The sequence below is a fragment of the Micropterus dolomieu genome, linkage group LG05 (genome assembly GCF_021292245.1).
Source record: "Micropterus dolomieu isolate WLL.071019.BEF.003 ecotype Adirondacks linkage group LG05, ASM2129224v1, whole genome shotgun sequence".
NCBI lineage: Eukaryota > Metazoa > Chordata > Actinopteri > Centrarchiformes > Centrarchidae > Micropterus > Micropterus dolomieu.
In genome coordinates, this window is record NC_060154.1 from 31428873 (window position 1) to 31447341 (window position 18469).

At 41.2% G+C, this 18469-nt stretch overlaps 1 protein-coding gene across 4 annotated transcripts in view; it reads left to right on the forward strand.

The window, feature by feature from the left end:
• The window catches only part of LOC123970881 (cadherin-2-like), a 127155-nt gene that overhangs the window by 82531 nt on the left and 26155 nt on the right, over window positions 1-18469 (forward strand). For all 4 annotated transcript variants that reach the window (XM_046049254.1, XM_046049257.1, XM_046049258.1 and 1 more), the window contains 8 exons: window positions 3207-3380; window positions 4474-4629; window positions 6516-6660; window positions 6768-6940; window positions 7906-8043; window positions 8452-8637; window positions 10625-10878; window positions 13513-13655. In XM_046049254.1, coding sequence (XP_045905210.1) covers window positions 3207-3380; window positions 4474-4629; window positions 6516-6660; window positions 6768-6940; window positions 7906-8043; window positions 8452-8637; window positions 10625-10878; window positions 13513-13655 — 1369 coding nt within the window. The remainder of the gene's footprint in view (window positions 1-3206; window positions 3381-4473; window positions 4630-6515; window positions 6661-6767; window positions 6941-7905; window positions 8044-8451; window positions 8638-10624; window positions 10879-13512; window positions 13656-18469) is intronic.

Below are 18469 nucleotides of genomic sequence, written 5' to 3' on the forward strand. Positions count from 1 at the left end.
CTCTTGAGCTACAGAGTGATGCATCTTACTTGTACAAAATCTTTGTTGGGAGTTGCACATGCGCAGTTCCCAGGTAAGGACTACTAGCCAATCAGAAGCAGAGAAGGGCGGGTCGTAAGAAACAAGGTAGTGTGATCCAAATCAAAGCCGCTTCAGACTGAGAGCGTAACCTAGCAGATGTTATAAGTTACTCACAAGTCCACAACCACACAACATCATTGTTCCACATCTTACAGAGTCAGAGTTGCATTGTCTTTTACGACTGAACGTTGAACTGTTGCCGGTGTTCTGACGATCTATGCTGCCTTGCCGAAAAATGCTGCCATAGCGCAAATCGATAGACTCGACTCGACTCGACTCGACCCTGCTCCGTTTTCCATTGCAGACAGTACCCAGAGATAGTACGTAGCTTGTCGTCATAGCGACGCCACACACAACTGCTGCGACGTAATGTTCAATGCGACACACACACCAGCGATCCACACAGCTTTCTCTTTTTTAAGTTAAAACGTTTCAACATCTCCTCATTCCTCAGAATGTAAAGACAGATAAGCGGTATGAAAACCTTCCAGCTGTGTTTTCCTCTGCCGTTGTTGCTGCAGCGGTCTGTGTGACGGCGGGAGCAGAGGGCTCTGTGAGCGGGCGGCTGGCCGACCTCACACGCTCCTCCTGCGGGTTGATGCAGGCTTCCCCCACAGCCTCAACTCATTATTAAATATTCAAGCACATTTTTGTTCTGCCATCACTTCTCGTAAAACTGTCAGTATTTGAAATCTACACAGCTGATTTCTCACCTCAAAACTTCTCAGAAGTGGATTTAGTGATGAAATTTTATACGAAAACTGTAAAATATAAAACTTTCTGTTGCTGGCCTCTGTCTGGTGCAGCTATGATGATGCAGTGAATATTCTCTCTGACCAATCAGCAGTCTGTCGTGTTTTCACGTTACATTTTAGTTTCCCTCAGCTCGCTTGGAACCTCGACGGAGGTGAGGTGATACGTAAAAAAGTACCTGGAAGCAGGTACAGGTGCAACATTTCTACAATGGAAACCCAAACAAAGGCGAGTCGAGCCAAAGGGCCTCCGCTCAGATTATCTTGGTTTGAGGACGTGCCTGACCCCGCTAGCCGCTTGGCAAGCTTTATGACGCATTTGCATTGTGACGTCACAAGGAAAGGAAGTGAAGGGCTGGACTACAAACCAGCTGTTTTCAAGCGGTTCAGAGCAGAGCTTTCTGTGGGAGATGGGAACTCCCTTTGGGCTGGACTTTTTCACTTTGCAAACCTGTTACATGCATAAAAAAGAGAGATCTCAATAAAGGAGAGGGAAAAAGCCAAAAAGCAGAATACCACCTCTTTAAGAAGAGAAACTGAGAGCTGCAGAGTGGTGAGTACATGGCTGATGGAATCTGGGCTGTGGAAATGTACATTATACTGAATTTACCATGCAAGACGTTATGGTACAGGTCATTCTAAATACAATGAGTAAGATAAGATAAGATAGACTTTATTGATCCCACAATGGGGCGATCCGCTTTTAACAGCAGCTCAAGATAGAAGAAAATACAGCACACATAAAATAAAAAAATATGATGGAAAAATTCAATATGTAGTAGAAATAGAAAAATAAGAATAAGAGAATAAGAGTTATATACAAGCTATATACAGATGCGATTGATATGCACATAGCACAGGTCACAGTAGGAGGAATACCAAGATATTCCCAGGGATGATCTGGGTCATCACTTTGAATGCTCTACATTAACTTTAAGCCTAGCTAACACACATTCATTCATATGAGGCATTAAAACAATCCACTCTTTTACTCATGTGCAGCCGTATTTTACCAGTGGCGCACATCATTCTTGTTAGCTTTTAATAAAATGAATAACAATAAAATATTCAAATCACAAAAAAATGTATTCTGTAATTCCCTTTACTCTTTGACTAAAGACAAGTCTTTTGCTCTGTGGATTTTAGGTTAAATATCTCATGCGTTTGGTTATGTGTGTGTCTTTGTGTGTGTGTCTGTGCTCATGGAACTGTCGTGGTTGCTGTATTCAACATTGTACAATATCTTTTTGTGAAAAGCAAAAGGCATTTCTGGCAATCGGCTAGGCTAAAAAAAAGGCTTACCTAGTCTGTTTCAGGACACTTTGTCATTTTTTGTGGCTCAAAAATTGTCATCATAGAAAAGTTGGTTCTCGTCTTGAACCAGAGCATTAGCAGATGCATTGCACACCCGATATGTTAAAATCCACTAAAGCTAGGCACATTACGAGGTGAATTAATCTGTTATCTTCACTGCCATCTTCACTGTAAGGGAGCCTGGAGGGACAACGAGGGAGATTCAGCTGAGAGGGAGGGGTTTTATTCTGTGGTGTGTTACAACATGTTCACTTATGGTACCGTTTATTGTTTCCTTATTGAGTCTATACAGTGAGGTGACTGCAGGATGCTCGGTTACAATACCGTCACACTATTCTCCGCATCTTAAAGACAGCAGAGACTATACTATACAAAACTATGTGGCCTACTGTACATCTATATAAAATAGGTAGACTATACTATACAAAAAAACTCTCCTCTTCATCCCACTACTCTCATGCATATATGCTGGACACCCAGCCTGCTCTGCACTATCCTCTGTGTGCTCTCTTCTACTTTGTTCTGTTTTTTCGGTTTGTGTTGTGAGCCATTTACTTGATTACATGTCATGATAACTCTCCTTTTGTATGTATATTTACAATGTGTTCTATAAATTTGTTATGCTTCATGTCAGTGATGGATTGCATGAGACTGATTTCTCTTTTATTACAAAACCTGCTGAAAATATCCATCCATCCCTCCAAGGTCAGGGCTGAGCTTCCCATGAACAGCAGGTGAATTGTGGGAGAGCAGAGTAAATGAGATGCTCTTCCTTTTCCTTATCATCCCCTGTGAACCCTGCAGTGAAGCTGCTCACTGGCTAATCATGCAGATCTGTGGTTGCATAGGATACACACACACATACACACACGCACAGTGACAGGTGGTGGTCATTTATCAGAGGGACTATAATGAGAGCATTAATCCAAGCCACTGGAATGAGGTCAGAAATACCCTGAGTCACCAAGCCATCCCAGCAAGCTGGCTCTGCAGCTCAGCCATGCTGTGTGTGTGTGTGTGTGTAGCCCAGTACACAAAGCTTGTTTACTGTCTCTGCAGGTAAAGCCCAGTGATGCAACACTGACTCAGCGGGTACCAGAGATCTTGTTTCCATGGCGCAGCGTGGTTGTCAGGGGTGATGGCACTCTGAGGCGGGTAAAGAGGGACTGGGTCATTCCGCCTATCAACGTCCCCGAGAACTCACGAGGACAGTTCCCTGAGGACCTAGTCAGAGTAAGACACCAACACACACACTCACAAAAGCAAGCCTGTTTTCCATTAACTGTGAGGACCCTGTGCTAAGTAGCACTGAAACAAGGAAACACGCTAAATAACAGTTAAAGAGCACATTCATTCCAAGATAAATACAGCAGCTTTCACAGACAACGCATACAGAACACTATACAATATAGAACATTAAATGAACATACAGCCCTAGCTGTAATTAAAACAATCAAATGCAATTTAAGACAAGAGACAACCCCAACCAAATTAAACTAATACACAGGATGCAAGGACACAGTGTCAGTCTGCTTTTAAATGTTTACACTGAGGCAGACCTAATGCAATCTGACAGAATATTCCAGCAGCTGGGAGCATAAAAACTAAAAGCAGCTTCATCAACTTTGCTTTTAACCCTTTCAACATACCAGATGACCTTAGAGACAAGCTTCTTAGAGATGTACTGTGGAGCAAGGCGCTGCAGGGCTTTTTAGAAAAGTAGGGAAATTTAAGGATCAATTTTAGAATCAGCTGGAGGCCGATGCAGATATCAGAGAACTGGTGTAACACGATGACATTTCCTCTTTCTTCTCAAAACTAGCAGAAGAAGAAGCAGCATTCTGAATGAACTGAATTCGGCTCTTTGTAGGTTGAACAGTGAGCAGGGCACTGCAACTAGCTACTGGAGATTAAAGCATGGACCAGTTGGGATCCACCTGTGACAAGCTTCTTACTTTAGATACAGTTCATTCAAAGGCAATTTTTATCTCCATATTCATGCAGAGACCATGTAATCATGGTCGACTCGTGTGCATGTGAAGACCTGTCTTTACTGTGCTTCCTTTGTCGCCTTTGTTTTGATCACATGGACAGAGTGTTGTCTGTGCAAGCCTAAAGTCAAACTGACATAAGAGACACATTCAGGTCAAACAGGAAGTTTAGTTTGACTCTCTGCGCGCACTTTTACACAGGGTGTGCTTTTTATCCAGTTATTCTTGTTATTTATTACGTTCAGCTCTGTCTTCTGCTTTTCCTGTTTGTAGTAAATTAACTGTAAATCCTTCTGTGCCCTTTCCTCCTCTTCCCCTGTCTGTTTGTGCTTCAGATCCGCTCAGACAGGGATAAGAACCGGATGCTGCGTTACAGTGTGACGGGCCCCGGGGCTGACCAGCCTCCGACTGGCATCTTCATCATCAACCCAATCTCAGGCCAGCTGTCTGTCACCAAGCCTCTGGACAGAGAGCACATCTCCAACTTCCATGTAAGGCCCTCCACACTGTGACAGCTGAGGTCAACAGCAATGCTGCTAAACCTTTAATATGTCAGTGCAGGTGTTTGGATGTTCTTTGGCTTTATACTTATACAGACATCCTGCCTGTCTGTTTTCCTTTGTTCTTACTACTTACAAAGCCAGAGTTAAACTTGCCTGTTTTCTGGTTAGCATGTTCTCTGCAAGCAGGTTTCTGTATTCAGATCTTTGGCAGAGTAAAGGAAATGACTCTGTGATTGTAAGTGGACTGAGTGTGAGGTTTGAGGTTTAACAGCACCAACAGAATGGTGAGTCTTCTGTAATGAAATGACCTAGTGATCATGTTGTGTCAGTTTCAATAGCCGGATTCTCCTTTTTTTGTATCTCTTGGAAAATATGGTTTGCAAAAGTAAGTCGGCTGCACCTGCTGTTGCTTCTGCTGCTCGACTCATTTTCAGATTGGAGCTACAGGTCATTAACATGTTTTCACCTTTATCAGTCAGAGCATTAGTGTTTCTCCCTTATTGGCCAAAAGAAGGCAATTACATAAATGTAGCAAGTTGAACCTATATGGGTTTGATAAAGGGATTCAAAACTGGATTCAAATCACATAAAAGGCAATGTAACACCAACACTAACACTTGTACAGTCTATTGAAAGTACGTTCACTTGATGGGTGAATCTGCTCCCAGTCTGCCTCATCACCTTGGTCGCATGTCATCGTTTTTATTTTCATCTTTGCTGTCACTCTCTGCTGGAGATATTCTCTCTCATGCTCAGAGATCAAGAAGAAATTCTTAAAAAAAAGAGACTCTTGGTGTTTGCTCACTATATCTAATACAGTCACATACACCTCAGAGAGCAGAGTCTAACCTTTTGATCTGTGGGAATGCACGCACACAACTCACACTAGGGGGGGGGGGTGGAAATCTGGAGTCGCAGCAGGGTGATTTGCATTTAAGCCGTCTGATGAATATTCATGTGATTGGATGTAGTTGTCAGAGCTAGGAGTTGGGATTGGCCGGCATGGTTATTCATGAGGGAGGCTTTGGCTCTTGAGAGACTCATACAGATGCTTCATACGCTTTAAAGGAACGACTTATCAAGGGCCCAAGACCAATCAATAACTTACTCAGCGTATTTGACCGTTTCATGCTAAGAACTTACATGTCATAGGCCTGCTTTTTTAATTTGGAACATCAAATACAGTTTTATAATAGATTCTTGATTTTCAAAGTGGAAAAAAGGCTAATAAAGACTTAAAGGCTAATATTGATTACTACATTTTCCATTGTATAGCTTCCACCCTCAAACCTGCAAAGGCATGCTCTACTGCACAACACAACCTGATGATCATTAGTTTTTTTGTCTCTAATCTATAAATATTTGTTGCATTTCCATAAAATGTTCCTAAGATCCTACATTGGTGATGCCCTGACTTCCTTATCTCTGGATGGATTGGCACAACATTTGTTATAGCCAAACGTCAAGTTTAGTTAAAGTTAATACCCTTCATAGCACCCACCAGCATAACTGATGACATTCCCATCAGCCTCAGCTGTACTCTGTGTTTAATGTTAATTAGCATTAAACACACATTGTCATTGTGAGCATGTTAGAATGCTGATGTTAGCATTTAGCTCAGACCACCCCCTGTGTGCAGCCTGTCAGAGCTGGAGACTTTTTAAAATGGACTTTTTGGACAGTCTGGGTTGATGTTTATCTCCTGATCTGAGATCTGACAACCCTGAGTGTTCCACTGAACCCATGTAGTCTACAGCAAGTACTGCTGTTTAACATAACAGTTTAAAGCACCTAGAGTTGTACTTGTGATCAAGGAATACTAAATGAGTACTGTGTGTGTGTGTGTGTGTGTGTGTGTGTGTGTGTGTGTGCAGCTGCGAGCCCATGCAGTGGATCTGAATGGGAATCAGGTGGAGAACCCCATCGACATTGTCATTAATGTCATCGACCAGAACGACAACAGACCAGAGTTCACACACACTATCTTCAACGGCTCAGTACCGGAGGGATCCAAGCCTGGTGCCAACACACACACGCATACATTCTAACATACACATGCTTGTTACTTGTGGATTTACTCCTTTTTTACTGACATATCTGTGCTGACTTGTTGTGTGTCCCTGCAGGATCCTTTGTGATGACAGTGACAGCAGTGGACAAGGATGATCCAAAAACTGCCAATGGGATGCTGCGATACAAGATCCTCTCCCAGAATCCCCAGAGCCCCTCCTCCAACATGTTCACCATTAACAACAAGACCGGTGACATCATCACTGTGGCAGCGGGCCTCGATCGGGAGGTGTGTGTGTGTGTGTGTGTGTGTGTGTGTGTTTGGGTGGACATGTAAGGCTTATCCCTAAGCCCATATGGAGCAGCTGCTTCTCAGCCTGTGACTGTCTGTCCAGCCTGCAGTGCTCCCTGCAGTGGAAAGACAGCTTGTAGCTTTTTTCTAGTCATAGTCTTACGTCAGTAGATCCTGCAGAATGATGTGTCTGTTCTGAGGCCGTGCTGTTTGCATGCCAGCCTACAATGATTATCTTTTTAAGGATTTGTTAATTAGCTCGAAATCAATTAAGTCTGCCTTCTACTTGCAGGTTTGTAATAGAAAAATGTAACACACCTTTAAATTCTTAAGACAAAATTAGGGCCGTGTTATTGTGTATATTCATTAAACATGATGTCAGCTTAAATCGTACTTCACCTGAATAACTTAAAAATATGTTGACTTTATTGTTGTAATTACAAATATATTCTAAATCTAATTTTAGAAGAGGAAGCATTCCATTTGATCTGGACACTGGTAGACTTTAACACACAACAAGTGTTAAAGTCTACTTTTGTTTGGGTAGTTTAATCTATAGTGTTGATGTTTTATGCTATGTAAAGTGTGGTATTTCCCTTTTGCAAAGTATTAAACATGTAATTAATGTGTGCAAGAGGTGTGCAGAACTCCTGTTAAATCTAGCAGTCATTAGCTCTCTGAACACTGTTGTTAAGTAGTACTGATTGAGTCATCAGCTACAAAGACTTCTGTCAAATGCTTTTAATTAGATTCATATCTAACTATAATCGGTGCAGCAATATTTGAACTGTGGCTTGTTTAATAAATGTTTCACATTAATCCAAAAAAGAATGGATGGTGGGAAGCTTTAATCTACAGTTTATGTGAAGCAGATCATCCAAGGAAGTCTACAACAAGAATATCAAGAATATGTGGACCATCTTTCCAGCTGCTGACTCTCTTTGTTCTTTGTTTGTTTCCAGAAAGTCACCCAGTATACCCTGATCATCCAGGCGACGGACATGGAGGGAAACCCCACCTACGGCCTGTCCAACACGGCCACCACTGTCATCAGGATCACCGATGTCAATGACAATCCCCCTGAGTTCACCACAGACACAGTAGGTCCACACACACCCTCTCACACATGCAGAGAGGAAATCTAATGGCTCTAAAACAGCCAACAGGGGCGAGGCGCTGTTCTTATAAACAGCACTGAAGCTCTCTGAGCTTTTATTGGCAGTGGCAGATGGTAGAGGAGTGAAAAGCCATTTTAAAAGTCCAATATGTTTATCTTCCTCAGTAAAGCTGAGCAGGTTGCACTGGAAGGAGCCATGTTTGTGGTCTTTATGTTGGGAAACAGCAGCACTTAGCTCTGATGTAAGACAGAAGTAGTCACCTCCAAGTCGGTCTCATTTGCATCCAGTAATTTGGACATGGGATTACTGTATTTCTGTTTAAAGTGGCGTTTTTTTGTTCGAAATGCTACAGAGCGTTAAAAAGTCTGTCTTTTTGTCCGACTCTGTCAGTTCTTCGGGGAGGTTTATGAGAACAGGGTGAACGTGATCATTGCTAACCTGACTGTGACGGATAAAGACCAGCCTCACACTCCAGCCTGGAGCACTGTGTACCGCATCATCGCTGGAGACCCCACTGGACGCTTCTCCATCCCCACTGACCCCACCACCAACGAGGGCCTGCTCACTGTGGTCAAGGTGGGATCTGGCCTCCACAACACACACGCAAACACACATATACCAAAATGAACAAATAAAAGTGTAAAGGCCCAAAGCCACACATAATTGATTTTACAATACTCTCTGTACTTACCGTTTGTTGTCACAGATTTTCTTTCTGTAATATACACATCCTGTACATGCTTTAATCAAGTCATTGATATATTTTTATATTATAGTATTTCTACAACTAATCCTTAAGGGACTTTCAGACTGCAAGCAGTAGCTGCTGCTGTCTGTTCTCTGCTGGTGAAGAGGTGTAAAATTCAGGGAACACAGATCAGTAAAATCTGCTCCTGTATTGTTTCCCTTGCTGCGGTTTGTGTGGATGGCATCCAGGGCAAGCTGCTGTGGCAAGTCAAAAAATCTGAATGCAGCCGCAAAGAGCTGCTTGGATTCACGAAGGCAGCAGCAACAACCACTCATTGTCTGAAAGCACCTGAGATTGATATTGACAACTGACATTTCGGACTTAAAATAAAGCCGCCAGAGGTGTCATTTCTGATCATCATTAAACCAATTGTCATTAAAACAGTTTTCCTTCTGAATGTGAGGTCCAGGCATTTAATTTTTGGTGATTTTAATATTCATGTCTGCTGTCCTTCTAATACATTGGCTACTGATTAGACTTAGTGCAGTATGTGACCTGCCAAACCAATGTAAAAATCATACTCTGGACCTGGTCTTGTTCTTTGGCTTTCGCGAATCTGTGTGTGTGACCACAGGGTTATTTTATTTGACACTGGGCTTCCTCTATGCATGCCAAATCTGCCTGTCCCAACTCACCCCCGAATAATTTGTTCTACTACACCCAGCCGGTTTTCCAGTACATAGAGTGCCAATTCCACAGTCCCCGATACTGAATGTTATTTTCATTGCTACGCAGATGATACCCAGATCTACCTCCCCCTTCAGATCCCCAAATCAGGCCGATGGTAACTCAATTACTAAACTGTCTCTAAGTTATTAAAGACTGGTTGGTTCATAATTTCCTTCAGTTAAAGACAAGGCAGAGATCCTACTATATGCCCATCCACATTATACCACTGTTACTGTCCAGAACCTCCGCCTACATCAGACCACGTGCTGAGAACCTTGGTGTTACATATGAAGTCAATTTAAGTTTCAACTGGCAGGTAAATTCCATTGTCAGGTCCAGCTTCTTACAACTCAGAACCATCTCCAAAATTAGGCACTATTTGTGGCTGTAGCTGATGCCCCCGAAGGGTGTGAGAAGTTCTGAGATAAATATAGGGTTGAGACCATGGAGGTAGTGTAAAAGATCCAAGGATAGGAGTCATGTAGTCTTTTTTCTTGGACCTTGTTAATTACCGGGCAGCAGCATTTTTAATTAGTTCTAAATGGGAAAAGGGAGCCTGAGAGACTGAACAACCTGCAGCTCTAGAACAGTGATGGAATAACCACTTGGTGTTGTGTTGGACGGTGGTGCTGAGAGCAGTGTATTCTGTAAGTGTTCAGTGGGCGGGGCCGTCTACTGCGCTAAAGGGCTGGAGGAGGTCCTATGCCAAACTGATCCCTCCATGACGTCATGAAGAGAGCCACATTCAAACGGCATGTTTGCACACACATTTACAGAAAGACTGAGCAGGAGAAAAGAGAGGATGGTTTTTCTCATAGTTTTCTCATCTTCTACTATCTAGCTTTTAATCTTGTTTAGCCTGTTTTTATTTATTTATGACTTTAAATTGTGTTTGACTTGTTTCTAATTTAATCTTGATTCATTGCCACAAAATCTGTTATGCACATGCTGTATATGTCTGTCTTTGTGAAGCACTTTGGTGTAAAACCTGTTTGCTTTTTAAAGTGCTAAACAAATTAGATACACTGAAACGGAATATCAAAGATGCTAAGGAAACAAACAGTGGTGGTGTGTACGGTTGCCCATGTTTAATTTCAAATTTCAAATCAAGTCACTATTATCCTGTTCCTCCCTTGTTCTGTCCAGCCCGTAGATTTTGAGCTGACCCGTTCCTTCATGCTGACAGTGGAGGCAGAGAATGAAGTCCCGCTGGCCCGCGGTATTCACCTGCCTCGTCAATCCACAACAACTGTCTCTGTACGAATCCTGGACATCAACGAGAGTCCAGAATTTAGCCCCAACCCCAAGTCCATCAAACTGGAGGAGGGTCTGCCTGCCGGGTCTCTTCTCACCACCTTCACTGCCCAGGACCCCGACCGCTTCATGAGACAAAGTGTCCGGTAAGAAATACCAACTGGAAGCTATTAAAGCTTTAGAGACTTTCATTTGTGATAATGAGTTCACAGACTTTTACTTGTAAGTCAAAATATATTCAAAAATTAAAAAAAAAAAATATTAAAATGTAATATAATTTATCTATGAAATGTTGAGCACGTATAAGTAGAGAGCTGAATGTGTCTTTAGATAAGAACCTTTGAAAATCTGTATGCCTTTCATCTTTTAAATTAGCCTTTCATTTACGGGATTAGAGTTCATTCTGAAGTCACTGTCATTGACAAGGTATGACTGAAAGGAAATATATCAGGTTAGCTGAGTGCAGACACAGGAACTCAAGAGATTTGGATGCAAACTGAACATCAGTGTTTACTAAACAGAGTGAGAACAATTTACCACAGGTGAATCAGGCAGTCCAAATAACAAGAATAATCCAAGAAAGGTTCAGGCAGTAATCCGAGGTTAAATCCAAACACAGGTTATACATACAGTAACTGAAGCAAGAATACTCCACATTGTATGAAGAACAGACACTAAACAATGGAAAGACAGACTTAAGGGTAGGCCTGTCACGATAATTACATTATCGACTTATTGATCGATATATGGACTTGACTTGGACTTGATTTTTGCTGATCTCGATATTGCCCATTGTGTTTACATGTTGCATATTTAAAAACAAATGTCTGAATATTCTTCAGAATAAAAAATTCAGTTGCTCTTTGAAAGGGTGTTGTGCTTTATTATGCTATCATAATATAAGTGGCATATGGTTTTAAAATAGTATGGTTTTGTTTATTGTTTTATCGTTTATAATTTCTGGGACACAATATCAAAAGTATTTATCGAAAAAAGCCCATTTAAGGGGCAGCTCTCTCTCTCTCTCTCTCTCTCTCTCTCTCTCTCACCCCCAACCGGTCAAGGCAGTTGGCGCCCACCCTGAGCCATGGTCCTTGCCTCTGTCACCAAGTGCTTGCACATGGTGGGAATTGTTGGGTCTCTGTAAATAATATCACAAAGAGTATGGTCTAGACCTGCTCTATATGAGAAACGCTATGTAATAACTGTTGTTATGAATTGTTGCTACTTAAATAAAATTGAATTGAATAGGTTGGGGGAGCAGGAGAATGGGGCATGTGTTCATGAGCTCCTCTCTGGTGAGAGAGTATCACAGCAGAAAACTGAATTTACGAACAAAACAAGACAAAACACAGAGGCAGTCCTCAGCTGCACCATGTTGATCGAATTCTGGTGATTCATAGTGTTGCACTCCATTATTCACATGAAAAGTGAGAGAAAAGGCTTTGTAGCAAATTAAAAAAGAGAGCTGAGAACTGATCAATCACAGCGTGAAAGTGAGTGTGATGTTGGATTGTTTCAGTAGCTTGGTAAACTCACGGGCAGTTCTGTACTGCAGTATTAGCACCTTCGTACGCTGTTCATCCAGTATGTGAAGTCAGCACTTCATAATTGTTTCATTTCAAATACAATATGCCAGAGCCAGCACAGTGAAAAACATATAGCTGCTTTTATGAGCACAGTATATATAAGAAGATTATATGATGATCTTTGGAAGAAAAATAATGTTTTCCCAGAAGTGTTCAGTGTGTGAACTATACCACTCTTCTAATGACCATGAGTTTTGATTAGTCTTTACCTTTGTTGACATAGTAAACGGGGGAACGATTGCCTTCTCAATTAGCGAGGGTGGCGTGCTGTTCTCTGTTGCAGCCCCATATTAAGATAAAAGCTGATATGATGCCTGGATTCTTCTTCAATAAGCATCTTATCTGGAGGAAATGTATGTCTTTCTATACCCTGCAGCTCAACAACAACCAGACCAGAGCGCAGACAGCCTGGCGGTACTGCTGCTTCTTGTCCTTATCCTTCTTTCTTCTACATCCCACTATTTGTTTCTAAATGTAGTGCTGAAGTCTAGTGTAACCTAGCAACAGCCAATGGTGGACGCACACTGTGTTCACAAAAACATGCAAGCGCACACACACACATAAAGCGAGTGTATTGTGCACTATAGAGCAGGCCTGGGAGAGTGTTTGGTTTCAGATTTTCTTTTTTGTTACTTTGTCTTGTGTAGTTGGTGCTGCTCCTACATATATTCATAACGGTGCCTTTCTACTCTTTGTCTTACCAATTAAAAATATACAAAATGGATAATATTCCCAGTGCATGCGTGGTTTATGGGGTTTTTTGGCAGCTCTGCTCTCCTTTGTTTAAAGCTGTGCTATTTTCCTGTTTATTCACATTATTTCTCTGGGTGCCCTGTTTGAAACTGCTGTTACAGCAATGCGGACGTACCAATGTGATTAAATCCTATTAGGTAAATACATTTCATCAGCAAATCACAGGCATTTGCTGAGCTTCATTCAGGTTATGGGTTGTTTCCAAGTCTAGAAAACATAACATGTAACGTATTTATGCTGACAAATCTGTTTTTTGATGTCATTAGTTATAGGTAGAATTATTTCCAGTGAGAATGAATGACTTGTGGTGGTCTCACGAGAGTGCTGCAGCCTCCATGTATCAGCTCCGCAGTAGCTGTTTGGCCTGTAGCCAGGGAAGCAGATAAAGACGCCTCTCTGTGGTGGTTTCTCATTTTGTCTTTCTCTGACTGAATCCAGGTACTCCAAGATGTACGACCCTGCCAACTGGCTGGAGATTGACCCGGTTAACGGTCGGATTTCTACCATCGCCATCCTTGACCGAGAGTCTCCCTACGTCAAGAACAACCTCTACAATGTTACCTTCATGGCTTCTGATAACGGTGAGGCACAAGGGCAGCCCTGGTGTCCTGCAGTAACCCCTCCCCCCAGATATAGAGGTAGACTGTGTTCACAGTGCCTCAGTGCTCTGGTTTTACTGTGGAGTCACTGTCATAGTCCAGCTTCTGCAGAGTGACTGCAGTGTTGGGGAAGCTACCTGGAAACAATGTAGCTAGTGAAGCTGTAAGCTCATCAAGTAGTTAAGCTACAGCAACACTACGCTTCTACTGAAAGTAGCAACTAGCTAGAAAGAGTAAAGAAAGGAAAGTGCCCAACACTAGAAACATCTACTCCTAATAGATGCAATAAAGAAATGTATTATTATATCACAATTATGAAATAATAAAAAAAAACATTAGTAAGCCTTTTGTTTATAAAACAGTGATATAGTATTTAGTCGCACTAACCGCTAGAATAGCTCACTACTTCAAACATCACATGATTCTGAAAATAGCTACTCTTCCTAAATGCCACTGGGAGAAGTGCAAGTTACATTTACTGTATTTTTTCATTCTACTGCACAGGGCTACACAAAGAAATCAACATTGTAGCTCCCTTCATGCTACATGCACAGAACATATATACAAATATTAAAATTTAGAATAGAACAAAAATAAAAACAAGGTATACAATAAGGTCTCTTCACGTAGCAAAGGTAATTCCCAACACTGGGTAATTTTTCTGCTCTATAAGCTGCATGCCCTGTAATTGTTTTTTGAGTCCACCAGGGGAAATACATGTAATACTGATATTTATATATATTTTATATCTTGCAAATCTCAACTTCACTCAGTATGAATGCTAAATGGTGTGGTTCTTACATGATTTTTGACGGCGAAAGGAATTACTTTTGTGATTGCAGTTGGACATTTGAAAATATCTTTATACTAACTAGTAGAGTTGGAATAAAGAGACTAGATGTTGAAGTTTTATTTTTAGGCCTGTTTGCATGTTCACAAATGGCCAAGTCAGTGAGGGTAGAATGACTTTATTGTCTTTGCTATGAGATGATCCTTTGTGCTGATCCAGGCTATCTTCAACCTTATTGGACTGTCCATAGTGTAATAATCTGCTTGTGTGGCATTTCTGTGGGCCTATCAGAACTTTGATCTTGTCTGCTACATAACGTCCGCTTGAAGACACCCTTGGCAGGTGTGTCTAGTAAAAATCAAAGTAAGCTTTTATTTTTAAAGTGAACATTAACATGCATTGTTACTCTTGTCATGTTTGGCTACAGTGCAGCACTGCAGTTGCTTCGGCTAAAGCCCATGACTTTCTTAAATGTAATGTTAGCTAAACTAGCTAGTGTTAGATATATTCATGGTGTTTCTCAAACCACATGGTGGAAAATAACTAAGTACATTTATTCAGGTATCTTAGTATGAATTTCAGATGCTCATACTTTACCTCAGTATTTATCTGCTACTTGATACTTCTACTCACCACATCTCAGAGGCAAATATTGTACTTTTTACTCCACTACATTTATCTGACAGCGTCAGTTACTAGTTACTTTCCAAATTCTGATTACAAAATACAATCAATAAACAAATTATATTATTAACATAATATATAATATAACATTAAAGTAAATGTAGTTTTTCAATGAAATTACTCACATTTATACTCCCTTTTTGTCAATGGGTTGTAGCCTCACTTAGAAATGAAGCACACACCTGTTTTCTCCGTTGGTTGAAACAGCCACTATTCTGCTTTTAATGAGGACACTGGGTTGGGATGTAGCCCTGTGCGCGCTCCTGAGCCTCTCTCCGACTACAGCAACAACACTGCAGCTAACAACATGCAGTCCACTAACACCATAAAACAGCTGGCTCCCAGCACAACACAGACTCCAACAGAAACTCCACCTTAGGATAAAAACAACAATAAAGGTTTATATGCTGAAATCCATCAGACCAAACTGGGTTCAGAATGTCAGTGAAAACAGAGTCAACATCAGAAAGGCTGGAGTCACAGAGAGAGTCACGTTAGCTCGCCAGCTAACGCCGAGCAATTAATAACGTTATCCGGTACAAAGTTGCTTTCCACATTACTTCACTAGCTAACGTGATTCACATTACTAGCCTGTGTACCAGACGTATTATGTCAAAGTGTTGATTTTAGCCGGCAAGAAATTTTGTAACAGTACAAAGCAAATGTGGAGCGGTTTGTTTACTAGCCTATAGTGATGCAGGCAGGATAGCCAGCTAATGCTACATTAGCTCGGACCTGCCGCTGTTTGCTTTGTAACGGTCAATTTAGATTTATTGTGATTTTACCTATACTCAGGTAGACAGCTTCTCCACCATCTCAGTCGCTGTAACTAACGTGACATACTATACAATACTGCAACAAAACGGCGACAACAACACAGAGGAAGACCCATCGGCTACAGTAATGTTACTGTTTTAAAGTGTGGCAACAATCTCATTATAATATTCAGTCTAGTTCACTAACCGTTTCATTATCATCCAATACATTTAGCTGTGTTGACATTGCTGAGACTCCGGTGATACACAGATAGTAATGTTACTGAAAAGCAGACAGGCGAGTTAACGCTGATGGATAATGACGGCTAAATGCAATAAGTTAAATGTAACATTATTATGTAACCAGATTAGTTCAACCTCAATCTTGTTGAAGACATTTTGTGAGCCAGGTTCAGGTGTGAAGAAGTTTCAGAGACTGATGAAGACTTAACATATCATGATTTATTGAGCCCGGCCGAGGAGATGCAGTGCCAGCATTAAACATGTGAACACGTTAAATGCCAACACCAAATCTGAAGGATAACATCTTGTGGTCCCTTTTATGTTTCTGTCTTCCCTCTAGTGCCTGTAGGTTTCCCTATTAGGTCACCTTCACCTAGAACAACTAATCTATCTGATGTTTAGATTCCAATGCTTCGTCATATTGGAATCACTATCCAAGAGTTGTGCTCTAATCTGTGGAGCCAGTGAGTTCTTGTAAACATTCTTGTATGGCTCAACCTTATAAGATTCCCAGAGAACACTGATATCTGCTAGCCTGATGCCTGAGCTACTGTCTCTAACTAATCAGTCTATTGTTGGCTCCCTGACAAGGACAAGTACATGTGAGAAATACCTAAAGTTATAATGTCAGAAAACACTTCTGGGGTCAGCTAAATTACTCCAAGCTAGACCTGTCTTACTTTTCCCTGTTCCATCAACAAAGCCCCTTAAGAAATATTCAAGAAATCTGATAAAAATATTACTATAATGTTGCAGAGGGAGTTTCCAGCATGTTGTGTGACTGCTGCTGAAATCTACATATTGCTCCTTTAAAACGATGAACACATTAATAATCCAATAATATGATATACAAATACTTTTACTTTTGGTAAAGTATATTTTGAAGTACTTTTACTTAAACCTGCAGTGCAGAACCTTTGTTTCCCCCTTCTTGCAGTTAAACACTGTTGGCGCATCCTCATGATGTAGACCTACAGGTTAACTCCTCCCAGGCTCAAGTTCACAGATAGTAACAGAAATACTGTACACAGTTCCAAGACAACAATCCATTATTTAGGTAGAGTAAATGAAACAGCTACATAGCCTGTTCCAAGTGTTTTACAAATAGCAACCTGTCTGAGAGCAGTGACACCAGTGGCTCTCCGGGTTTGTCCTCACGTCCGTCACTTTCTTTGTGACTGTAGTTTGGTTTTATCTGAAGCAAACAAACTTTTTTTGATGTTTTTGTTTTTGTTGCCATACTCCTAGCTGCTCTAGCTGCTCTGTCGCTACGGTTGCTTCAGAGCCATGTAGAGAGAGGGTTGCATCATCTCCATTCAGTTTCAATTCAAGTGGCTTTATTGGCATGACTGCATAACGCTGCCAAAGCATATTAAGACTAACTATACAATCATAATAAACAGTAAAACATTGTCATAATAAACTAGTGGACTTTTTTTCTTACAGCAACTTAACTTTCATTGGTTGCTGCCAGTTCTCCATCCTTAATTACATTTCAGTTCTGTATTCCTGTAATCAGATGTCCTGATCAGGGAGACTTGTGGGATTACATGGACACAATACTCCCATTGATTTCTAATGGAGATGTTTTTCTGCCTATTTATTGCGTGATTCCCAATGTCTTCTTGCTCTTGTTCTGATCACAATTGTGCTTTATAGCCATAGAATATAGGACTCTCTGTTGAAAGTGGAAAATTGTTCAAGAGTAATGTCATTCAGCAGTGGCTCCTTCTATCCACTCTAATCCACCCTCTCCACACAGAGACCCCGCTGTGCTCCATGCTTCCTGCTAACTGACTGCCTTAGCACATTCTCTGCCCTTGCTGGGTGCGCACACACACACACACACACACACACACACACACACACACACACACACACACACACACTGTGCAAGGAGCTCAATGATACAAAACCACACTAAGACACAAGGACAAGCACTTGCAAACATCCCCATATATGTACCGATCGCCTATTATTCCTTAGCATTCTGTAGTTTATACTATGTCCATGAGGAATACATGTTTTGATTTGCCAGAGGACATTCATTTATTTCATGTGATGCAGTAGCCTTGTCACTGTCCCAGCTATGCATACTGTTAGCAATAGTTTGCATAGCTGGAAGGATGTGAATATAAGCATTTAGCCAGCAAATTTTCAATAACTTAATTGCTGATTACTGTATAGGTCGTACATTCTGACATGTGGCATTATGGAACTGGACGTTCACTCAAAGGATAAGGCTGCAGATATATTTTTCTTTTCTTCAACAAATCCCATGAAAAGACAGGACAAAAAACAACAAATGGCTAAAACCATCAATG